General features: G+C 52.0%; 1 protein-coding gene across 1 annotated transcript in view; it reads right to left on the bottom strand.

The window, feature by feature from the left end:
* The window catches only part of LOC125711482 (muscleblind-like protein 1), a 32,776-nt gene extending 16,843 nt beyond the window's left edge, over positions 1–15,933 (bottom strand). The window contains 2 exon segments of the mRNA XM_048980389.1: positions 8,993–9,790; positions 15,696–15,933. Coding sequence (XP_048836346.1) covers positions 8,993–9,166 — 174 coding nt within the window. The 5' untranslated portion in view covers positions 9,167–9,790; positions 15,696–15,933.
* Between the last annotated feature and the right edge of the window lie 9,937 nt (positions 15,934–25,870).

The raw sequence follows: 25,870 nt of genomic DNA, 5'->3' as shown, positions 1-25,870 counted from the left end.
CACCATCTGACACAAAACAACACCAGGACTCGAAATCTGACACACACCAGGACTCGAGCTAATATATGCCAAATGTGCACTAGCGTTCATAATAATGATAAATCAACCGGCTGCACTAAAATTGCACTAGGAAACTTTACTAAATAGTGATCAATCATTAGGAATACTGATTTGCAAAGGAGTTGAATCTGGGTTTAGCGTCCGGGGGGGGGGGGGGGGGGGGGGGCGGCGCAGGGCCTTCACTGCGGTGACCCGCCGGCAATGCCAAAGGCACCTGGCAGGGCTGGTGCTCACATGTACTCGCCGCAGGCTGGCTGGATTGTGCGGAATGCCTCATGGCCCTGGGGTATGTGCTGAGAGGGCGCTTTGTGCCGCGCTTGCAGTGGGACCCTCTGACACACCACGCACCCCTGCCGTGCACTGCACTCACACTGAGAGCCCCAGGGCCCAACCTCCACATCCCTGGCTCCATGCCTGAGCCCCCAGACCCCAGGATCCGGGCTCCAAGGCCCAGGCCAGTCCCCTCCCCCCGCCCGGTTGCACTTTCCCACCATGAGGGAATATACTGGCCAGCACTGTCGTTACACTGCATTGATTTGTGTGGAGAGACAGACATGCACACACTGACACCATCATGCACACAAACGCAGCCCTGCAGACAGATACTCTCATTCAGATAGCACTTGGCCCTCTGCTGTCCCATGCCTGACCGAGCCGTACACCGTGCCCATGTCGTTACGCCAAACCTGAGCTGCTGCACACACCCCCCAATCCCCCCCCCCCCCCGCTATATCCGGTGGTCGCTGACAGGCCCAGACAGTGGCGCTCAATGACAGTGGCTCCTCCCTCCCAATGCATGCTGACACTCACGCACACAAACTCTCATCATTACTACAGGGTCACTGGAAAAGGCACCAGGACCAATCAGACGAAGGGAAATCGGGGTGTGGGAGCACGAGGGGGGCGGGATGATACTCTGGAGTTGGCTTCCTGTAACTCTTAATAATCAGGTCTGAACTGAGATGGTTTTCCTCCTTACCTATTAAAAATCCATCATGAGGCACAGCACCGGCTACTGGCCACTGAACCTTCATCACACTTAAGCCACCCGATTGCCGTTTATCTGGCTGTGTTGGACGGTCGATAAACTGATGGTCTTCATCATCTGAGAAGGTGGAGCGTGGTGTTTCACAGACATCTCCTGCACATTCCCTTCCAGTACCTCCAGCCACAGGTGAGCTTTAATTTTCACTTTCATTCCCTCTCATCAGAGATCATGCTAACGTCCTCGCTCTGAAAGGCTGATTGAAACACTGAAGGATATTTAAGAGACACACGGGCATGCAGTTCAGTAGCTCGGCCCGGCCGTGACTTAGCCAATGGTATGAGAGATACCACGGCCCCCATATCCACGAGCCCAGCGCTCGCTGCTGATTGGGTAATGGCTGGTGTCGGTAAATTTCTCTGTAAATGTGTTTCTCATCTGTCTTTTCAGAAGAGTTTTTATGAAATCCTGCCTTTGACTCAGTTTCCACTGCGACACCTTGAATGTGAACAGAATAGCGCTAACTGAAAGAATGGGGACAGTCTGGAGTCCCCCCCCCCCCCCCTCAGCTTTAACACCCACACGCAGGCATACATACGAAACAGACCAACTGCACTTATCCTGACAGCAGGTACAGCTGTTAAGGAGCTGAACCTAGTCAATTTAGCCTGCAAGGATTCTGCTTAAGTGACTTATTCATACACACACACACACACACACACAGTCAAAAAAAACCCTTCTCCACACACACAAGACATAAAATTCTCTGATTTGCTTAAAAATGGATTCTCGAGAAAAATAACACAATCAGTCAATGGCAGTGACACACTGAACAGCCAATAGCGTGGACACAGGGTGACATCGGGAACCTGAAGTGTGACAGGCAGCCGCCTGCCGGCCAGCGCAGCCCTTTTAAAGGGCGTCATGCTGGAGACAGTGTGCTGGCCTTCAGTCTGGCCGTGTGGAATTTCCTCATCCCAGCCACAGGCCTCGCATCTGAGCCGCTGCTTTCACACGTTTCCAAATTTAAGTGAAGCTGTTAATACATGATTACTTCATCCCACCACGACTAAGCATCGCTCTGTTCAGAGCAGCCTGATAAAGGACAGAAAAGTGATTCTGCATCCCTGCGTGACGCGTTTTTGGAAGCCGGGGAGCAGACCCGCGTTTCCTGCGTGTCTCATCGGAAGTTTTAAACTCTAGCAGACAAACAGCCAGCCTCCATATTTTTGTCTGGACTTGCAGGGAGGCGCCAAAGTCTTACAATAACGTGTGTATGTGTGTGTGTGTATGTGTGTGTGTATATACATTCATACATATATATCTTTGTTTAAACTCTGTCACTATGCCTATGGTAGCCTAGCAACAGGCCCCCTGGACTCGTAAGTGGAAAGAACAGCATCTGAATCTGGCATGTCGGCTCGTGGCCCACGCCACACACACACACACACACACACATACACACACACACACACCTCTCCCGCCGGCCGCTGTTTACTGTGCACAAGGGAACGGCACCCAAAAAAGGTGGCCTGCTCGCTCCTACTGCCACTCGGAATGCAAACACCCGCCCGCTCGGGCTCCGCCCTCCCCTGCCCGCCCCCAGCGAGGCCTCTCCGCCCGCTCTAACGGCGTTGGCGTGACGGTAGTGCAGCCGTAATGACAGGCGGCCATGTTTTTGGGTGCCGATTGGTTTTTGGACTCGGGTGGGTGTCTGTAACCTGACCGGCGGCTATCGGCGTCATCCCACAGCTCTAACAGCGGGCAGCAGAAGTTTGCTTGGCTAAACGTTCATCACAGGCCAAACTATCAAGCCCAGATGGCCCTTGTCTCTGTTTTCTTCACTTTGCGACTCTACACAAACAATTAATAACGGAAAAGCCCCCAGAATATCTCATTTCCAAAGCTCCACTCTCATATCATCCATTCAGACGAACCATTCTGGTATAAACACTTTTCACATAATATAACGGTGCTGCTGCCCCAAAGCACGCAGCAAAATGACATGAAACCTCATCGGCTTCAGGATCCCAAAGCGCTGGTATCCAGTGCGGTGAGTCTGAGAGACAGCAGCTCGTGGAATCCTTGTCTCCTCTGAGGACATGGCCCTTGGCTAGCATGCGATATGAATGGAGGAGAGTGTTCCTGGTGGGACAGACCAACACACCTCCATGTAACCCAAACAAAGACCAAAACACCCCTTTGAAGCTCAAACATGCGCCAAAATATACCCATGTACCTCAAACGCTGGCCAAAACACCTACATGAATTGAAACATTGGCTAAACGACCCCCATGTACCATAAACAGCCACAGAAATTGCTCTGTGTAGCTCAGAAACAGACCAAAACAAATCAAAACACCTCCACGTAACTGAAATATCGGCCAAAACACCTTCATGTAACCCAAACCGGGCCAAAATCATTGAGAGAGGAGCAACTCAAAATGATCCTCTTCTGTCCTTATATCCATCCATGTTTCATTCACAGCTGGGGTCCTGACCCCCGACCTGCCAAAGAGGGGTCCACAGTCTGACTTGGAGCCCCTGCTGCCCCCCTCTTTGCTGCGGTAGCACAGAATCCAATATGTTAACTGGGGGTAATTCGAGCTTCTGAAAGTGCTTGTTAGTGAGAAATAAGGCTACCCTTCAATAGTGGGGGAAGGGTGAGAGGTAGAGGTCCTCTGGGCTCCATTAGCATCACCTGACCTCAAGAGAGCAAGGACAGTAGAGTGGCCAACATTGATGAGGCCAGTGAGTGACAGGTCCCATCTCCCGCCTGACAACAGTGCCCTTACTCATCAGGCTCACCAGACCAGAGCAAACGCACAAAGATAGGGAGATTGGTAACAGAGTTGGTGCGAGGATTCGAGCAGGGGAGACGAAAGCAGGGGCCAACTGGTACTGTGGGGGGGCTCTGGGTTTTGGCGCGTGGGGGCTGGCAGAGAATCAGAAAGAGCGCCATTGTGTCCCCGGGGTGAGAGCCTATAAAGACACAGTGTGTCCAGGCAGCGGCTGACACAGCGTACAAAGACACCTTTTAATCCGACGCCCTGGCTCCATGCACACACGCACACTGAGACACGCCACAGGAGCGATGCTGTAACTGTACTCTCAGCATGTCGCAAACGGGCCTGTACACTTGTTCACTGTGATCAGCATGCGTTCACAAACCGGGGTTATGATGCTGAGAAGGTGTCACTCAGGACATGGGCTGTCCGATGTGGAGGCAGGTAAAATCACACGACTGTACCGGTAAGTCAAATAACCCCTTCTGCTCACTGGTGTGTACCAATCCCCTCTCGTCCCACCTCCATCCTCTGCTGCTCTTCTGTTATGCTTCCATCTTCCTCTCTGTTCCTCTTCTCTCCAAACCCACCTCTCCTTCTCAGTCCATCCCTCTCTCTCCTACAGTATCCCTCGCTCCATCCTTCCCTGCCCCTACCCACGCCCTCTCAGTCCACTTTCTGCCTCTCCCTCTCCTCCCCCCATCTATTCCCAGCCCTCGCCCCCTACCTCCATCCCTCTCGCGCTGCCTCCAGCAGACGGAAAAGCAGATTCACGGCCTCTGGCTCCTGGCCAGGTCCTCCAGCACAGCGCCAGCCGTTTGGTAATCGATGAAAAGTGGAGACATGGTGTCGCCACGGCGACGCACAACAGCGGCCGCGAGGGCATGACGGCGCCCCGCGCATCAGCCGCAAAATTAGTAAACGGCCAAATTAGCGAAGTGGCTCAGAACTTGTGAATCTGACAGGGGGCCATGAAAGAATCTGATATCCTGAATTCCAGAGCCCCCCCCACAGAAAGCCAGGCTGTGCGAACTGGGACCCCTGACTGCATAATTATCTATGGGATTTGTCAGCACAGGTGGAATTTAATGTATCTCCAGGGTGCAAAGCCATGTTGTTCCTTCAGCGCGTGATGATCGCTGTCACGCATTTCTGTCTGTTCCCTTCGCATATGAAGGTGAAACCTTTGGTTCCCTTTAACGGTAACAGGGACGCCATCGCCACGTTGGAGCGGAAAATCGAATATAAGGCGGGATGCACACTCTGCGGGTCAGCTGTTCCAGCACACACACACACACACACACACACACACACACACACACACACACACACACACGCGCGCATCTGCCTAATCATTGCCCAATCACCCCTGTGCTTAGAGTCACCAGCTTCCTTCATGCGTCCCCCCATGAGGATGTGGTTGTGTGACCCTGGGTAATGACTTGCATTTCTGCAAGCGCTGAGTGTAAGAGAAGTTTCTTTAAATGGGCTTGACGGCATGCAGCTGCAATGTGGCGGGGCAGTGATATTAGGACACTGGGGGAAAGCAACGGAGGAGGCTGTATCGTCAGGCTAACACCCGCTAAATCCCCGACTAAGACCCTGAGTTCAATAGGAGTGTGTGTGAGAGCATGTGTACTGCTCTCATGTAAAACTCTGAGTTTCCTGTTTACCTGGCAAGGGCTGTCGGCGTGCGCTGTCTGTGACACCCTCCATCGGCATGAGGATTATGGGAGGAGAACATAAGCAATAAATATTAGCATGGCTTCTAGTCTGCTTCCCTCATCCACGTTTAAACAAAAAGGTCAACGAGAGGCTAGCAGAGAGAGAGCCAGGCCTAGCAGACCTGCCACGGGGGAACAACTAAGTCTGTGTCAATCCCACAATGCAATGCACCGATGTTTGGAGTACCTACATCGAAGATAGACCTGGATAACTTCTGGGTTATGTAACCTCCGGTATCCGAGAAGGTTCGGTTTGGGTCCATGATAGTGTGAGGAACATTCCTGGCCTTATATACATCATGCCCCATTGCGCGCAATGATGACCAAGGCTTTAGATGTCGAGCGTAGACGTTTCTCCAGGAGCTGGTTTTTCGGTACCATATGAAAATTTGCTTACGCCCACAGTTTGGTAAGCAAATTAGTAATACACGTAAAATATTAATGAGCTGTGTATTGTGATGTCCGTAAGTTAGTAATCTGTATAAAGTTGGCATACTTGTGTTTAATAAATGTGTCGGACTTCAAACTGTAAAAGGTGTTGTGGCTGTTGAGCCGTTCCTGTCTTCACTGTGTTCCATCTTGTTGCTTCTTGATATGCTAAAACAGAACTGACCAAATTTATTAAACATAAGGATACTCTGAATTTATACAGATTACTAGTTTTTGGGTGTCTCTCATTAATATTTTAGGGATACTACTCGTCCTCTTACCAAATTATGGGCCTAAGTAAACGTCCATATAGTACCAACAAACCGATGTCCGGATAAATGTTTTGCCTGTTATCTAAAGCCCTGCTGATTATTACACACATGCCATACAATCGCGATTATATCGTGATGTGATATCGTGCAGCCCTAATCATATCCGTCACACACACCGCTAACCTCGGCCCATTCTGTAAATACCGTGCTTCCCTGAAGAGGCTTGACGCCGTTCTTCATCATCCTCTAACCCCACAGCCGGCACCCTTAGCCCCTTTGGAATCCTTGGGGGTGTGAGTGAGCCCCACATTAGCCATGCTGGGAGCTCTGGGTTTATGTGGGGCCTCGGCTTTCTGTCTGAAATGTGTTTGGTTCCTTCTGCTGATCAAACAACCAATAAAGCGGCTGCCTGAAGTGATAACGAAAGGCTTCTAGCTTCATAGGCTACTGGTTCTGATCCATGGGGACCCTGAGCAGAGCCCTGAGCAGCACCAGCCACGGTCAGCATGTCCCCCGCCAGGTTCCTGCTCTCCCACTGGTATTACTGAATCGATAAGTCATGAACTTTGACCTCAATCGCAGCAAAAGCTCCATCAGGAAGCAGGTCTGATCCAAAGTAGAGGAAAGGCTCACGTCATGCCCAGTCCCGCTACAGGTGCCGTCCACAGCCGGCAGTAAGTAAACTTCTACCACATTCCCATTCCTCCTCATGCCTTGCACAAAGGAAGGTCTGATAGAGTTGGGGCAAAAATCCCGTCAGGATTTCTGAACAAACTTTATAAAATTGGAAACACAGGTGACTTCAGTGTCTCGTTTATAGGTGGCGTGTAATGTGTGGGTCCTCAAGCTGGAAGATGACCAAACGTCGCCCTGCTCACTGTGCAGAATTATTTTTAGAGAGCGCCTTGGAGCACCTCCAGCATCAGGGTAGGACGTCCCCTCTGGAGCCCGGCCCCCAGGGCGCGGCTGAGTCACGAGCCTTTTGGGATCCCGAGCGAGTGAAGGAAAAGTGGGAATGGTTCAGATCCTGTTATGGCACCAGAAGCTTCTGAAGAACAAGGTCCTGCTTCATGAAACTGCATTTTGGGTGTGTGTGTGTGTGTGTGACACACAGCCCCATGGACAAGGTGAGTCTGTCACTGACGTATAAATGCTTTGAATTCTGGGAAACCTGCCACTTAACCCCTCACCTGACAAACCCATTTATTCAGCGGCAACAGTGAGGGAAGGAGGGTGTATGAACAGAACGGAAATCCCCTCCGTGGCATCTGACCTTTCAGCCCACCCATAATGCATTGCGAGGAATCAGCCAATGTGTCGAGGCACACCACACTGCCAGTATGAGTAGGCATTTATGAAGTCTTCTTGAAGCCAGGGAACACTCTCTGCCTGCAGGATTCACATGTTTCAAAATAACGGCGCGACAGGTCACATTAAAGAGGCATATATTAAAGACATCTATCCAGAGGTCCCCATGGAGCCGTCCGTCCCACATGCCCTAATTACGGAATCAGAAAGCAGAGCACACAAAGGCCCCGCCCATTCCTCCGCGGCGATGCGAGCGAGGTGTCCGTGTGTCAGGATGGAGGATGACGCAGCACTATTTTCACATTAGGAATGCAGAGGGCGCCCCCCCGCAATGACAGCGTCTCGCAGCTGTGCACTTTCGCATGGCCAGATGTTCGGGGGGGGAAAATCCAGCTGATCTGTTCTCAGCTGAATAGAGGGGGATGCAGATGAAGCCTCTTAAATGCTGGGGGGCACTGCAGTGCAGGGGGGGGGGGGGAATCCACCTGGACCATCAGGGCTCATAATCCATGGGTGTGTGTGTGGGTGTTTGTATTAAGATTATATTAATTTGTTGGGACTAAATGTCCCGCACAATGTAATGCAAACCTGTTTTATGTTATTTTATCTGTGAATACAATCAAAAAAGTAAAAATGCCACAAAGTTGTTTTGGTTGCTTACTTATGGTTAAAGTTAGGGATGGGTGGGGGCTTAAGGTTGTCATGTTGTGATTAGAGTCTTCCCCATACAAATGAATGGAGAGTCCCCACAAAGATATAATTACAAACTTGTGTGTGTGTGGGTTTGCATTGATCACATCTGAGGACCAAATTGTCCCCAAAGTGCAGTAAAACCTGACATTTCCCTACTTTTGGGGACATATTTTGAGGTCCCCAATTGGTTAACCTCAGTTTTATAAAAATCTGTAAATGCAATCAAAAAAGTAAAACTGCCAAAAGTCTTGTATTTGAGTTGGTTACTTATGGTTAAGGTTAGGGATGGGTAGAGGTTAAGGATGATTGGAATTAGGGTTTTTCCCACAGAAATGAATGGATGGTCCCCATTTAGATAGGTACACCGACATGTGTGTGTGTGTGTGTGTGTGTGTGTGTGTGTGTGTGTGCACGTGTGTGTGTTTCACCATATTGGTGTTAAACATTGATTAATTAAACAATCTGTGTACCTGAAGTCTACATTCTTACATTTTACAAACTTTAAACAGCCACACAACCTACTAAAGCTTCATTGAGTCTTACACTACATATCCCATCATGCATCTATCCCGGCCAAACTAAACCTCCATGGTATACAAACCAAATGTGACACACTGCAAGCTGTCAACAAGCTCCAAAATGAGATAAGACCAGCAGTGAGGTGGACCCACCCTTGAGGGTGAGATAAGGTTTCCAGCAAAGTCACACACAGGGGGGCGGGGGGGGGGTACTCACTTTCAGGGAGTCGAAGCAGGCGATCACCCTCCCATTCTCCACCTGACAGCTCTTGGCAGGGTGCGCAAATTTACATTCGCTGTCAGGCCGGGAGCACGTGCCCCTCTGGAACTCTCGGCACACTTCCAGCGTCAGCCACTTGGTGTCCCGCATGGGGGGCACGTTTACCGCCATGGTAATGGGGAGCTGAAATCCACGGGCCTCAGCTACACGCTTGCCTGCCTCCGCTCACAGTTTCAGGACCAAAACTTTGAAAAATGGCACTCGAATTAAAAAAAAAAAAAGAAAACAAAAATGCTTGTCCGGGTTTGGGAAAGCGGCTCCGGAGGGAACGAGGCCTCCTCAGGCAGAAAGAGAGAGTGGGATTGCTAAGCCTGGGACTCGCCTACGGGCAGTGTCCCATCCTCCAGCTTTGTCTGCTGGGTTACACGCGGACGGGGTCTGGGCAGCCTCTCCTCAGCTGGACTGCTCCAGTGGCCTGACGGTGCCGCTCATTATTGACAGACGAGCTCAGGGGCTGGGGGAGGGGAGCGTACGGTTCTGCCCTTTTAGTGGGTGGATATACTCCTCTATGTCCGTGTGCGGTGCCCCAGGCTGGCGGACAGGCTGGGCGGGTGGTGGCTGTAGCGGCAGCAGCGGGGTTGGCAGGCGGGCAGGGGGCCAGGTGGGCTCGCGTGGGGGTGGCGGGCCGTCCTGGAGGTGGGGGTCGCAGCAAGCGGGGCAGTAAGCGAAAAGGCTGCCGTAGGCGCAGCTCCAAGCAGCAGCGGACGTCAGGAAAGGCACAACTTTAGTAGCAACCTGTAGAGGAGAGGGACAGTTAGCCTTCACCCCAGCACAGTCCGACACACACAGAGAGTGCCTCCAACACAGCACCCCGCACACACAATCCCTCCAACATAACCCAACACACATACGCAGAGTCACCCCAACACCACCCAAACCACACACAGTCAGCCCAACGCACAGTCGCCCCAACAAAGCCCAACAATCACACAGAGTCAGCCCAAGATCACCCAACACACACTCAGTCAGCCCAACACACACAGTCACCCCAACACAGCCCACATTCACACAGCGTCACCCTCCAGCACTGCTGACAGCAGAGCAGCACGTCATCTTACAGCCACTGCCGTTTAAGTCGGGGGGGGGGGGGGGGGGAGGAGGGGAAGGTGCACGGCTGGACTGATCAGCGCAGGAATATTCGTGAATGTCAGGTGGGGGGGGGGGGTGACAGGGGGGGGGCCTGCGTGAATGTTATTAATATGCAAGGGAGATGGAGAAATAGAGAGCCACAGTGAGGAGGGAGGGAGAGGGAGAAGTATAGAAGGAGAGATAGAGAAGAGGGATAGAGGGATTGTGAGGGACAGAAGGAGATAGAGAGAAGGACAGAGAAGGGGAAGACAGAGAAAGAGGGAGATATGGGCAGAAAATGGACAGAGAGAGGCAGAGAGAGGGAGAGATGGACAGGCAAAGGGAAAGAGAGAGAGAGACAGAGAGAGGGAAAGATGGACAAAGGGACAGAGAGAGAGACAGAAAGAGGGAGAGATGGACAAAGGGACAGAGAGAGAGGGAGAGAGAGGGAGAGATGGACAAAGGGACAGAGAGAGAGGGAGAGATGGCCAAAGGGACACAGAGAGAGAGAGACAGAGAGAGGGAGAGATGGACAAAGGGACAGAGAGAGAGACAGAGAGAGGGAGAGATGGACAAAGGGACAGAGAGAGAGACAGAGAGAGGGAGAGATGGACAAAGGGACAGAGAGAGAGACAGAGAGAGGGAGAGATGGACAAAGGGACAGAGAGAGAGACAGAGAGAGGGAGAGAGAGGGAGAGATGGTCAGCATGGTCTAGTCCATCCCTTGACTGACAGTGCCAGTATGTTAAAGCAGAGACTCACTCTCAGCATCCTGTGCTGGAATCTGGCAGCATCTGTACATGGTGCTTTTGCCTCCGCCTGCCTGTCCCTGTGTGTTAAACAGGCAGCACGCTCAAGCAGAAGGGGGCCATGACAGCGATCTGCGCCCCCCCCCCCCCCCCCCATGGCAATGCTCTACCCCCTCTCAGAATGTTCACATCAGCGTTCGTTACCCTGTGGCTGAGCCTGAGCGCCAAAGCGCCTTTTCGGTGGCCGATCGCGGTTTCAGACCCTCAGCGCACAGCGGCTCAGCACTTTCACCAAGGAAAGAAGAGAACTACAGACCCCTCATCCACCGAATCAGGACGCAGAGGGACTCCAGACAGGGGCCCGGCGACGGGAACGCCTACCCAGCTGGGACTGGCGAAAATCAAAGCTCAGCTGAGCTCTGACATGATCGTCATACGGCAGAGGGACTCCATGTCATGTGATCAGGGACTGACCAGGTCTCAGTGAGGATCGACGTGAAGGACCTGCAACTCCACACGGAATCCAGCAGACCCCGCTGCCTGGAAACGGTCCTGTACGCCAGAGCATCAATAATACGAAATGAATGAAAAACACCAGCATTTCTCATAGCCCAAGGCGTGCGGATCTTATTAAACCGCCAGACGGCTTCCTGAATGTTAATTATTTTTACTGGCCCCACACTCCATGGAATGTCCCGGAAACAGCGGCTGCACCACAGCTTAGGAGGTGGCCGTCTCTGCTCCCTCGCCAGGGGGTGGGGCTTAGCGCCCAGTAACTCACAACACTCCAGACCAGCTCACCAACCTGGGCCAGTGTCTCCATTCTGATATTAACATTCATATTAATGGTGAATGTATCTATTCAGTATATTGTTCAGTGTAACATACACATAATGGAAATGCGGCAGTGATGCATTTTGGGTAGAAGGAGAGAATCCGCTTTCATTGGGTTGGGCTTGGAATGACCACAGCTGTGTAGCTATGACAACCATACCAGATGTTTGACACATCTCTGAAGGTCACGTCAGAGTTTGAATAATGAAACAGGTGAAAGGCTGCTCCCGATTAAACTGCCTGACAAACTGTGAGATATGCGGGACTTGGTACCGCCCCCACCAGCACATTTTAAAACTTTAACAAAAATTAATCAATCGATTAAGACTTAATCAGTAAATCTCACAGAGTGGGGGAGCTTGGATATTAACACATCAACACATTCCAGAAACAAGTGAAAAATAACTCCTATTGGTGTAAATCTGCAGGCTGTACAGCCCCGGCTGTCTGGTCCTCTGGGTCAGAATAACAGTCCTTCTGCCCGAATGCGACCAGACCAGCATGTGACAGGATAAAGCAGGCAGTCATAAAACTCACTGTCCTGTTTGCGGAGCTGTTACCAATCTTGTACCAGGGACAATTGGGAGGGAAAGATTTCAACATTCAAATCTCACATTTACTGTAAGATCTACTGTCGCACAGGCCACACCGAATAGGGGGGGTTGAGACACATGCCATCATCCTGGAAGCGGTGACACACGCTGGTAAACGAGGGTGGCGGCTTCTCTAGCATCATATGGAGATGGGAGGAGCTAAGCGCCATGAAATCTCCATATGCGCACAGACACGCCGTCTCTTCCTGGCGAGGCGGTTCCCCTTCCCTGTGTCTAAAAGACTTCACTCTGGCTGTCTGCTGGCCTGCACATTCTGATCCGTCTGTGGGGCATCAGTTAGGCGCTTCATGCCCACCTGCAGACCTCCCGCCCCATGCTGAGCCGACCCAGCTGAGGAGGAGCCTCTGATAATGGCCTCAGACAGCAGCTAACGCTCTGGTGTGTGTCGGCAGTCTGTTCTCCTGTCAGCCGTCCTTGTCTCTCACATCTTCTCCTGCCTGCACCACTCAGCTCACCGACACGTGCTCTCCCGCTCCCCATCTCCTGGCACGTTGCATGGCACCGCAGGCTGTGGTCTCCATGGTAACAGGCACCGCAACGTGTCGGAGTTCAGGCTCGACGCTCCGATCCTGGGTAGGGGAGTCCGCATCCAGGAGCACCCTGCCTCCTTTAGCGCTAGCTAAAGCGCACGCGTGTGTCTGTGTGTGCCCTCCCATCACTGACTCAAGCGTGGGGGTTTGCACTGACGAACCGCAAATTAAAAGTAGTTTCTTAAGAGGCAGCTAATTGAGTGTGGGGGTGTGAATGCTCAGCATGGCTCTCATTAGTATCACGATCTCGCTGGCACACATCCTGCCAGCCTGTTAATGCACCTCCCCCATGCACACACACACACACACACACACACACACACACACTATACCCCTATGAGTGCCCCCAGCTGCAGAGTGCAGAAACACAATAATCAAAGTATGTGTCTCTCAGGCACCAACAGAGGGCATATTGTCCCCCCCCGCCCACATTGTCACATGTGGGACGCCCCCGAAGCCTTACATACCTGAGAACCACCCCCCACCCCCCCAGATGAATATACATGTGTGTGTTCTGCTGCATATGCATGACTGTATATGAATGAATAAGTATTAGTGTATTTGCATGTGTTTGTCCATGTGCAAAAAATGCATCATGGGATATCACCAGTAGGCTCTGTTTCAGACTGGCAAAGGTAAGGAGGGTCATTGCCCAGGATCCCCTGTGGCACAGCAGGGTGCCAGGCTGCTCTGTCGCGGGGAAGTTCAAGGGGAATCACCTTCTGCATTGTTTTTGCATAAATTACATAAATTGCAGCTTTTCTGTGCAGACACATGGTCCCTTGCTGCAGTAGGAACCAGGGTTGAATCACCATTTACTTTCACTTTCAGAATGTCGCATGGTACAGGTGTACTCTCCAGAGAGAAAGGTAGTAAGTGGGGTGGTAAACTGAATATAAGACGTCTGTGAGACCGACAGGAATGTAAGACACTGTGAGACTTACAGTAATCTGACTCTGTGACATTAACAGGAATCTGACTTTCTGTGAGACATACAAGAATCCGACTCTGTCTGTGAGCCCTAACGGCTCTGACTCTCTCTGTGAGACCTACAGGAATCTGACTTTCTGTGAGACATACAGGAATCTGACTTTCTGTGAGACATACAGGAATCTGATTCTGTTTGTGAGACCTCAGGGCTCTGACTCTCTCTGTGAGAACTACAGGGATGTAAGACACTGTCTGTGAGAACTACAGGAATCTGACTTTCTGTGAAACATACAGGAATTTGACTCTGTCTGTGAGACATACGGGACTCTGACTCTGTCTGTGAGAGCCACAGGACTCTGAAACCGACGTGCAGATAAGACACAATGAGCCCCACCTGCCTGCTTGTTTCTACAGCCCATGATCCGCCCTGCTGCTGTGCCCCACCCTAACCTCAAGCCACACTCCCTTACTTCATCACGGCATACTTGGCAACATCCCAAACTTCTTCCACCTCACCCTGGGTGAGGGTTGGGGATGTCCGACCTCTGGCTCTGCTGTCTGTCTAGGAGGGGTCTGGAGGCCCTCTAGTGGTGCAGTTCTCCACCCCCCCACCCCCACCTCCCAGGTAAGGAGGCCTTGGTAACAGAGGGAAAGGGTGTGGTTCACACTGGGACCGCTAGCCAGCCCTTCCCTGGGTGGGGCGGGAGGGGGCCCACATGGGAGACTCTGGTAGCACGCGCTGTAGCAGTCGTGTTGTCAGACCACAGCCTTGGAAGGTTAATCATTTCCTGAGGGCAGCTCCAGTGTAAACACTGGGGATTCTGTCATTACGGGAGAAAACAGGGCAGGCAGAAACACTCCTAATGTCCCCGACTCCCCCAAAGACAAACAAACAACGCATGCCCCCCGAAAACACAAGAAATGTATGGCCCGCATGGTACTTACGGCGCAAGCCAGCACTGGACGGCACGGGGAAAAAAGTCGGCAGTCCGACCCAACGCTCCACGGAAAAAACTTTCCCCCTGTTTCTGAAAATAAGCGGCGCGCTCCTGTAAACGAGCTCCCGCCTGCTCACTCGCTAGCGGCCTGCCTCACTCGCTAGCGGCCTGCCTCACCTTGGTGCGTCGACACAAAGAGCCACGTTTGTGCACAGGCGTGCTGCCCTTGACGGCCGCGCACTCACGCAGTCAGCAGGAACAGAGCGCGTTTCCGCGCCGCCGCCACCGCCGTCCTGCCTGCCGCCAACTGACGCGCAGTGGAAAGTGAAAACCCCGCCGCTTGCCGGGCCCGCGCTGAAATCCTGCGCTCACCATATAAGGAAGTGCAGCGAAACATGTCACGCATAATTTACATGCAGTCAGAGTTCACCTTTCACAGAACATATTTGGGCCCCACGCTAAACAGAGCACTTCCTCATTTTATTATCATGTTTTCCTGTGCAAAAAGAAGGAGGAGAGAAGCGTAAGTGAAACTAAACTCGAAAAACAGCCCAAGTGAGAGGCCCAGCTGCAAGGGAGAACATGTTTATACTGCATGCGCGTGTGTGCGCGTGTGCGTGTGTGCTGATGCAGATGCTGTAAAGATGCCTGGCTTTGCTAACGATCCACCTGTTCCTGTCCCCTGTCCTTCTCCTTCTTGGGGGGGTCCGGCTAACATGTTCTCAGGTCCCGGGACGGCCGCCCTCACAGGCAGAGGCTGCGTGACCTTCCGATTCCTCCCCCCCCCCCCCCCCCCCGCACTCGTCTGTGTGTGCGACCGCGATAACAACACCGTAACCCCCTGGTTAGTAAGACATGCAGACACAGACACACACACACACACACATGCGCGCACGCACACACGCAGCTGCCGAGCCACTGCGCGCAACCCCGGCCTCCCGTCGCTCTGTGTGCGGGGCACAGACAGGCACCCTTACCTCTTACATCGCTGGGAGTGCGCCTGCGTGTGTGCCTGTGCCTCTGCGTGTGCGTGCGCTCGGACCCGGCCCCCGGCGCCGAGCAACTCATTCTGCGGGCTCTCAGAGACTCTGTCTGGCTGCTGTCACACCCGGAGCATTCCTCCTGCTGGCTGGCTGGCGGTGCGGCGCACTCCGTCGCTCTCTCTCTTCCTCTCTCCCTCTCTCGCACGCAGCAACACTGCTGCTGCCGCCAAGTGCCACTCACTGGCAGAGCCCTGCCTCCCTGGCCCGCCTCTGGGCCCCGCCTCTAGGCCCGCCTACCGGCCCGCCTCACCAGGAAGAGCTCGGTTACAGCGTTTGAGTTTTTTTCTGCTCTGCACCACTGGGGAAGGGTGGGGGGGGGGGGGGGGGGGGCTGGGCAGGGAGGAACCACGTGAGGGAGAAAAAAGCGCGAGAGAAAAAGAGGAGGAGGAGAAAAAGATCGAGAGGACAGGAAGGAAAGCCTGACTTTCAGTTAAAGCAGTCCTCCCGTAGTCCACGTTGTAGACAGTACTTTCTTAATGCCTTACTCTTCATGGGAGCACGGCTCAGTGTTTTGTAGCACTCCGGCAGTGATATCCTGGGTATAAATGCTGTGTCACACTGGAACCAAACTGCACAGCCTGCCTCGTGTCTCCTGCAGATCCCCCTAACGGCACTCCCCCCTGCTGAGCTGCACTTGGTTCGTTCCACCAGTAAAACTGGAGCTGTGTGTGCCTGCAGGCTCTCCCACTCTTGGGAGACGCGGGGGAGCAGGGTGGGTGGCTAACCGAACTGAATACGCAGAGTGAATGTGTAGCCAGTGTAACCTACAGTGGGCCTCGTGCTCTCTGGAGACTTGAGCCTGACCATACAGGAGGGCAACACTGGCCTCAGGCAAATGCTACGCAGTGGGGGGAGGGGGGATATGGGAGCCACAGGCAGGTGCAGTGCATGATCAAGCAGCTCTAACGTGGAGGGAAGTGCAGGATGTCACAATGGCAGTCAAAATGCTTTATCTCACACCCCCCACCCCAATGTGTGTGCGTGCAGGACTGACGTTCCTAAACGAGCCCCACGGACCCCCTGTGTGACCTCGTGGCTCACGGCTGCTCACTTCAAGAACCGCACGGCCCTCTCCGTGCAACAGACGCTGGAGGTGTAACTGAAACAGAGCAGGAAGTCAGATAAAAAGACGCCACTACCACTGCGCTGAAGAGCGGGGCCTCGCCGCCTGGACACCGAGGGCAGTGGGGGCTGCTTATCACAGAGGTGCCTGTGACTCCCTTTGCAGCGACACCCCCCCACCCCCATTTTCCTCTCCACCTTTTCTCACATTTCTTTCCGCCAGAAGTTTGAGGGACTCGCCTGAATCCCAGCACACGCGCTTCATGCGCATTTTGGGCCGCCCGTTTTAGGAAGAGTAAAACAACACAGGCATATTTATGCTTGTTTCACACACACCCCCCCCCTCTCATCCCAGCCTCCTCCTCACTTAACCCAGACCTGCCGGAACATTCCACATTCATCGATTCCCGGCAAATCCCTACAAGCGCGGATGCGAGTTAGTGCTTGGCCGCGCGAATCCGAAACCTTCATATCGGCATTAGATTCCCCATCACAGGGTACGTCCAACATCTCATCAGTGCCGCTTAGAAACAATTTGTAGAAAAGGTAGATGAGTTTAAAAACCACGTGTGTATGAGTGACTATCAAACCCTGCGTCTAAAACACAGACATACACACACGGAGTCTTTAAAAAAACCCAGAAAATTTGCCACTTGTCGTACAGAAATGCGCCTTTTGCTTATGTAGCCTCGTGAAAACATTTTACCTGCTACAGATGCCCCCCACCCATGTCGCATTCTGATATCACCAAAATTACCCCTGTAATAGTTAGGGTTTATATAGTGATAGCCCCCTCGCCCACCAACAGCTGAGCATCTGCTATCTAGTTTTACACAAAAAGTACACTGGCCGCTGCGACAGTAGGATAATTACTGGCAGATAAAGTGACGGAGCCGAACCTACCGCTCCACGCCGTCCGTCCTCAGCAGGTCGCAGGTCCCTCCCTGAACCCGGAACAGCATGGACACCCAGATAAGGCAGTGCCACGTTTGTCTGAGCCAAGCAGCAAACTCATTGGCCCCCTCAACGCAAAACGCAACAACGCTCCACCAAACGTCTCCTTTTCTGCACCCCCCCCCCCCCACCCCCCCCGTTCTTCCGGAGTCTTCTCTAGCTGCTCCACAAGCAAGTCGAGCACCCAGAAGTCAAAGGAGCTGGACTCCCTGTTAAAAATGGAGAAGTTCCACCAGACACGCGCACACACACACGCACTGCACAAAGGGCACACGCATGTCCGTGTTCTAAGCGTGGAACAGCGGAGTGAGGGAGACGGGCAAGAGATGGACAGGGCCATCGCCACTGGGGGATGTTCAGCCCGTTCAGAATCCCCACACAGAATCGCTATTCTCGTGCTTGTATTTGCTTATTGCAGCATTCGAAAAATCGGCCAGCGGTTTCAGATCCTGCTTGCAGTTCCAGTGAGTTCCTCTATTTGTAACGGATGTCAAACTACACAGAAAACCAAAATCGCCGGCATCCCAAACAGACACTCCATGACTGTCGTGCCACTGTCAGCCCCCCATGGTTGGCGTGCTCCTTACCTGCCTGTCTCCCAGGTGCCGCTGGGTCTTCCGGAGCACTGGGACTGGGCTGAACTACCGGACGCCAGTGTCACGTGCTGCAGTGCATTGTGGGAGTTTACCACACACACCTTTTCGGTCTGAACGCCTGAGAGGTCTGACTGACCACTAGACGCACTCCCTTTGCAGAGCTTCACAGAGCAGGAAATGATCTGCTTGACGACCACTGCTCAGGTTACTATAGCAACAGGCTGTTTTTTTTTTTTATCTCCTCTTGCTTTGCGTGTATTTGCTGAAAATGGTAACGCCCCTCGGTTCCGGCACCTTCTGCAGCTCCCTCAGATTGAGCGACAGCCGCACTGAGGGGGTCATGTGACGCATGGAAGCTGAGGTGGCGCCCTCTGTCCTGGGCGAAAGCAGCAGACAGGCAGTCCCGGGTGAAGAGGGCAGGTGAAGGGTTTCGTACCCGGGGGTCTACGACAAGGAGACCACTACAGACCACTGGGGCCAAGCTGGATTTCCTGGAATCGGCTTGTGGTTTCTCTCACTGGCTTCGGGGGACCAGCTTCCTGCTTCCTCCCTGCACAGAGGGCCTGCTGCTGGCTGATTAAAACGGCTGCAACAAGAAGATACCAAATTAAAAAAAAAAGAAACAACACCGGAAGAGGGATGTTGTGAACGTGAAGCAGGCGTGGCGTTCACACCGGCCCAGGCGCACAAGCATGCACACTTTTGTTGAGTCCCAGGGGACTGATAACGGCCCATGAGAGGCACTGTCCCCAACGTGTGACACGAGAGGGCAGCAGATCGGTGTGACGGGACCCTAAGGTGTGACGTCAACTCCGCTCTGATTATTGCGCGCCACCTGCCCTCTGCAGCAAAATGGAAATAGATGCAGTATGACATGATGAACTGTTTACCAGCCAGTCACCATGGTAACGGATTCCATTACCCATAATCCCGTTTAATCATGCGGCTGGTGGCCTCAGAGGGAACCTCGCCCTCCCGGCTCCGTGCGTCTGCTCCCGAGTCGAGAACAGCACAACAAAGTTTAGAAGAGACTCAGGCATTAATCAGCCTTAAAGAGGCATAGCAACACCAGGGTAAGGCCTGCCTCCGCCGGCGTTTCCCAGGGCAACTGACTCAGTTGCCTCGAGATTCGGCTTGTCAGTCCCCCCCCTGCCCCTGCAGACTCGTCCATCCACCCATCACCCTCAATCGCTCGTCCTGTCCCCTCATCCCTTCCCAGTCTACTACATGGACCCCGTGAAAAGAAACTGAGAGACCTCAGCACCAGCCACCATACTCATCGCTTCTCGTTGTTCAGTTTTGACCATGAGGCCAGAAACAGTGGGACTCCATGAAGAATTAGCGGCATTAGCTGGCATAAACACAGCTTTGCTGTTTGATTACACGGGAGCTGAAGAAGGGAGTTTAGTGCAGATTACAGGAAGTCAAAGAGGATTGTGAGTGTTTAGCTCCACAGCAGGTGTCCCTGGGCCAGGCCTCCACCACGCCCCCCCTGTTACAGTCTTGTCAATGTGAAAGAACCCACCGCATTTCCCCCTGGAATCAAGCTAGGAAGATACCCTCCTCCTTTTTGGTGACTGCAGTGACAGTCAGTGGCCATGAGGTGCCGGCTTCCTTTGTGCAGATGTAGCATGAGGCTGCAGGGCAGGTGTGCTGTCCGTCATGAAAACGGCCTTAACCAATCAGCTCACAGCGATCCCTGGGCAGCTGCGTCAGCACCAGCATGGGATCGGAGGAGGGGGTCAATTCTGAATCATCAACAGCCCCCTCTTTACCCTGGGATCACACAGCAACAAGGTCCACTGAAACATCCCACATGCTATTATTTAGACACATTCTCAGATACATACTCAGTCGGTCACACACACACAGTGATTTAAACACAGGTACGTGCAAAATAGATCACAATTTATTGATAGGGGTGCGCCGGTAACTTCCCGGTGAACCCGTGTAGCACTGGGACCTACATTCAGAGCAATGCCACAGTCAGCGGTCATAGCTGAGCTCAGCATCGCTCCTGTTAAGTTCATCTAGCATCTCCAGCAGGAACAGCAGCCAAACCCCTCTGAAGGTGCCCCCCCCCCCCAAAGGATGGAAGATGATTCGGCAGGAACCCCCCCCCCCCCCCCCCCCACTGCCGCTGAAGGTGTCAGGAAGGTGTGGGGTCTCTGTGACAATCTCTCTCGGATTCCCATCATTCGTTGTGTGGAAACAGCAAAAGGAAGAGCACCCCCCACCTCCCAACACATACAGACATACACACCAATTCTTTGAATTTCTGAGTCACCCACTACTGATTTTCTTTATAAGTAGGTGTTTTTTTTATGCATAATTCATAAGACGGAGTCAACGGGCAAATGAGAGGAGAGCCTGTGCACACGCTCACATCTCACCCGCTTGACAAGTAAGATTTATTTATGCACTGGTCTGCCTCTTTCTTTGTGTGCATGTGGCTGTTGGTGCCCCCTCTGGCCTCCGGCAGAATGCCGACGACCGCCTGCCCCATGCAGGGCACGGCAGTGGTCTCTCCCCATAGGTTCTGCTATCCATCCATCCATGGAAGTTGTTATCCTCACTCAGACATTCCTACAGATTGATGTTTGCTGATGATGCTGGTAAAAAAAAAAACTTTGTTGGGAGTGTCAGAGCAACCAGTATGGTTCCATCCATCCATCCATCCATTTTCCAAACCGCTTATCCTACTGGGTCGCGGGGGGTCCGGAGCCTATCCTGGAATCAATGGGCACGAGGCAGGGAACAACCCAGGATGGGGGGCCAGCCCATCGCAGGGCACACACACACATACCTTTCAGTCATGCATGCACACCTACGGGCAATTTTAGCAATTCCAATTAGCCTCAGCATGTTTTTTGGACTGTGGGGGGAAACCGGAGTACCCGGAGGAAACCCCACGACGACATGGGGAGAACATGCAAACTCCGCACACATGTGACCCAGTTGGAGACTCGAACCCGGGTCGCAGAGGTGTGAGGCAACAGTGCTAATCACTGCACCACCATGCCGCCCCTCCCGTATGGTTCCCTTGCCCCCCAAACACACAACTGCCAAAACAGATTTGCCCACAAACACGATTTTATTTCATATTATATGAAATACACAGAATATCTCCAGCTCAGAGGACCATCCCAGTGTTCAGTACCACGAGCCCAGCTTTCGACATCCTCAGATCTGCTATGGACTCCAAAAGACCTGCTATCTCCCCCATGTGCCATCTTTGACCCCCACATCCAAAAGGTACCTCTTGGCTGTTTCTGCATTTAGTTTTTTTCTGTCATATTGTTCCCCAAACCCAATACTTTAAAAAAAAAAAACATGTCAGATCTGCCTCCTGGTTCAGCCCACACAAAGTGCCGCCGGAAATCCAGTAAAGTCATTCATCATCTTGCCCTGTGTCGGCTGAATCGCCCAAGGGTCTGACCATGTCAGCCTTACACCTACGCAGCCAGCTTGGCCAAAGAAACCTTAAGAATCATTCTCTAACTGCTCAAAACAAAACACTTTCGAGGCAAAAAGCAGCACCAAGCACCTCTGCGATACACTGATAAAGCAGCACCGAATCAGCAATACTACAGTGTGTCCTGCAGAGCAGAGCCCTGCTGCAGTGTGTCCCGCAGAGCAGAACACCACTGCAATGTCTTCTGCGGAGCATAGTCCAATTGCAGTGTGTTCTGCGGAACAGAGCAGAGCTCCGCTGCAGTGTATCCTGTGGAGTACAGTGCCACTGCAGTGTGTCCTGCGGAGCAGAACCCTGCTGCACCCAGATATTATGCTTAGATATAATTCTGAATAATAAACCTCACTTGAAGAACTAGAGAACTCGGTGAACCTCAGCACGTTTAAAATGGCAGTGACAAAATTTTAACAGGCCTAATTACCAAGGCGGATTCCCAACACCTGCAGGTGAACTGCGAAAACGGAGGCCTCACCAAATCCGATCTAATAACGTCATTTCTTAAAGCATCTGTCACCCACATTTGCAGAAAACCTCAAACACATATTTTTACGACAGCGATAAATAAAGCTGCTAAACAGAAAGGCTTTCCGAGGCGTGACATCTCAGGACAAAAATGGTGAAGCACAACGCTGCTACTCAGCTTGTACTTCCTTATTCTGCTTGGAGTGCATCAGTAGCTAAATAAAAAAAGGGTAACACCATGTTTGAGGGGGAAAGGGTGCCACACCCAGGCCTGACGCGATACCATCTGGGTCATTCGAATGGTGCAGGTGTCAACAGAACTAATGAAACCAGGAAGTCTCAGGTTCAGAGGCGGACCCTGGAGCGAGCAGCATTACCGGGAAACCTAAAAATAAAACCTGTGCACCGCTAGGATTCAGCAACTCGTGGCATGGATAATGAAGTCCACCAAGCAGTAAAGTGATGTCATCAACATTTCAGGCAGTGGGGAGGGTGGGGGGGGGGGGGGGGGTGCGGGGGCTACTGACCCCTGTGGAGAGGGGTTGTGTGACAGCATTCAGGCTCTGCTTACCAGCAGTAGAAGGCTTGTTTGCCTGTTGAGAAACGCACAATCCTTATCTTGCTACCATCAAGCCATCATTCTAACCCTGACCTAGTCCAGCTTACCAGGGCACATCCCAAATCATGCTGGTCCCTGGTGACATTCTATCCCAGACTCATAGTCCCTTATCCCTCATCTGGTCACTAAGTGCTTCTTCTGCCTAGTTGCAGAGCGGCGGCCAATGGCAGTGGGCCTGGGTGGGAATCATGGGAGCTGACCTGGAAGACTGCTGCCAAAGACTGAGACCTGAGCACTGGAATATCTTGGCCTTCATGAAATGTAGGGGGGGGGGGCTTAGGGCTGGGATCCTCAGTCTGAACTTCATAAACACCTTAATTCAGTTAAGAAAGTCCCACGTTACACATATGGATTGAAGAATGCCGGGAGTGTGCCGAGTTCAGATGGTAAATTTTAACGAGGCAAGCTTTGCTAATTAGGTGCCTGTGTGTTGCTAATAGGATGCATATGATTGCTTGACTTGTCTTGTAACAACTATTGCTCTCACCAAGATTCCGGCTGGACTGATGCGCATACAGTAGACAGAGAAGTCATGGCAGTAGGATATGATTGGGGCGGCGCAAAAATGCTTAAGAGCCGAGAGTCCCCATCGCACGGTCACAGCCAAAAAGGAGGGAGCAGAGGAATGCAAGGAGGGGGGGTCTATACATTCTTCCCAGGACAGGAGAGGTCAGGGTGGCGGCCGAAGGAGCAGAATCCAGAGTTGGCACTGCCCCATCCTCTCCCCGAAGACGTCTCTCTCACAATGACGTCCTGGCTGTTTGGAGGAAATGATCTCGCTCACAGGAAGGCACAGCTATATTGGGCATTTCCGTCACGCAGAAGAAAACACCCCACAAAAACATGACACGCGAGACACACACTCCATACTGGTACTTCACACGGGAAGCTCATCAGAAACACAATCTAGGGCGACCGCTCAGCATCTGGTAAACGCACTACCCTTTGCCCTTTGCGACCCGACCCCACAGACACACACACACACTGCTCTGGAACCTGCACTGACATTACACATCCTTATACGTGATAGGCAGGAGAGTAGGGCCGTGTAAACCACAAGCCACACCAGTGGACACCCACTGGGGGATGTTTGTACAATCGATGGCTGATGCTGGGCCAGGTTGACATGCAAGCTGCAGGCTCTGGGGGCAGGGGCACGAGTGGAGGGTAAGCGTGCAACAGGGCTGGGGCCAAGAGCAGAATGCAACCATGGATGAGAAAAGAAGGCAAGGAAACGTGACCAATCACCTGCAAGAAATGGTAGATGCAAAGCCTTTCCACCAATCATGTAACTCCAACACAACAAACCACATTTCCCATAACACCTCTGTCGCATTAAAAAAAAAACAAAAAAAAACAAAACAGAGAACTAGGAAGAGGATAGATGTATGGCATCCATAACACACTGCAACATACTGTAAGGTGACTGTAACACTGCTAGTGTGTCCAGAGTATTTAGAGCCAACACCCCGCGGTACAGCTGAGGATGTCCGTCGCAGAAGTACAAGCACACCTGGGGGCCAAAGGGCATCACCATGGGAGTTTCTGGCTCATTATGGGATGGATCACAAAGGGGAGAAGACTGAAAAAAGACTAAGTTCCCTGCAGGTGTTAAAGCCCCCCTGTGTCTCTGCTCTTGGGGACACAGCAGGACTGGTCTTCTTCTTCATTAGGGGATAACGTGACACAGACTTTCTGCTTCCTCTACAGTGATTAAAAATGTCAACATGTTTTCCTACTGATACTGTGTTCCTGTGTGATAACGCCAGCGTGTGGCCAGCCGCTGGAGTACGGCAGTTACACTTTGTCCTGCATCTTCGCCCTTCTACCCCCCAGTCTCATCTATTCAGATTAAAGATGGCGTCGCACCCCTCAGCAAGGCACTGAAACGTGGGAGATAAACGATAGAACGTGTGGGACCTCCAGACACAGATGAATGGTAATGATCCACCTCCCAGCTTTTAATGCCGATGTTGTCAGAATGTGGGACACATTTCGCGGTGTTGGAGACCAGGAGATAAAGCACTTTTAAAGTGGCACAAGGCACAGGATGTGTCATAACATCTCTCTCTCTATCTAACACACACACACACACACACACAGACCTGTACTCTTATCTTTGTGGGGACCATCCATTTATTTCTGTGGGTAAAACCCTAATCCCAACTATTACAACCTTAACCCCTATCCAGCCCTAACCTTAACCTTAAGTAACCAAACAAAATTCAAGTCTTTTGGCATTTTTAGTTTTTTGATTGTAGTTGCAGATTTTATATAAAAACGATTCCCCACGACTTATAAAATAACATTGTGAGGGCCCCCACAATGTAATGTACAGCTGGACCACACACACACACGCGCGCGCGCGCGCGCACACACACACACACACACATTTTCACAACTTCCCGTTGATGTCACTCAAGTTCCACAACTTCAATCCTCAAAAAACTCAACGCTGATAACTGAAAAAACTGCCAACAAACAAAATGTTGTTACACCATCGAAACAGACAATAAGGGAAGGACCTTAAACTTATTTCTGTGGTTTTCCATCTTGTTCCTTTGTACACACACTTCCTCTTCTCCCACACACATGTACAGCCTTTGTTGAAACAGAAGCGGAAATTTTCATTCTGTTTAATAGGACCATAGCAGGGCACGTAGCCACATAGGAAAATGAAGTTTGCTCCCGTACCTCGGCTGCTGAAATCTACCTAGGGGACCCCTGCCCCTTCCGGTTGGTGAAATGTATTTTTGGCTACAGGCCTGGTCCGTACTTTAATTTAAAAAGGTAGAATTAAATATGACCAAGAGAAAAAACACACTTTTTCATGTATAAATTGCGGCTGTCCAAAGTAGCGTGTTATTATCAGGGGGGAGGGGGGTAGGGTGGGGGACCCCCCTGGTCGGCAAAATTGACCCAATCCCAGTCGACCACCTGC

The sequence above is a fragment of the Brienomyrus brachyistius genome, chromosome 17, assembly GCF_023856365.1.
Source record: "Brienomyrus brachyistius isolate T26 chromosome 17, BBRACH_0.4, whole genome shotgun sequence".
Taxonomy (NCBI): Eukaryota; Metazoa; Chordata; class Actinopteri; order Osteoglossiformes; family Mormyridae; genus Brienomyrus; species Brienomyrus brachyistius.
This window is presented reverse-complemented; position numbering and strand designations above follow the sequence as displayed.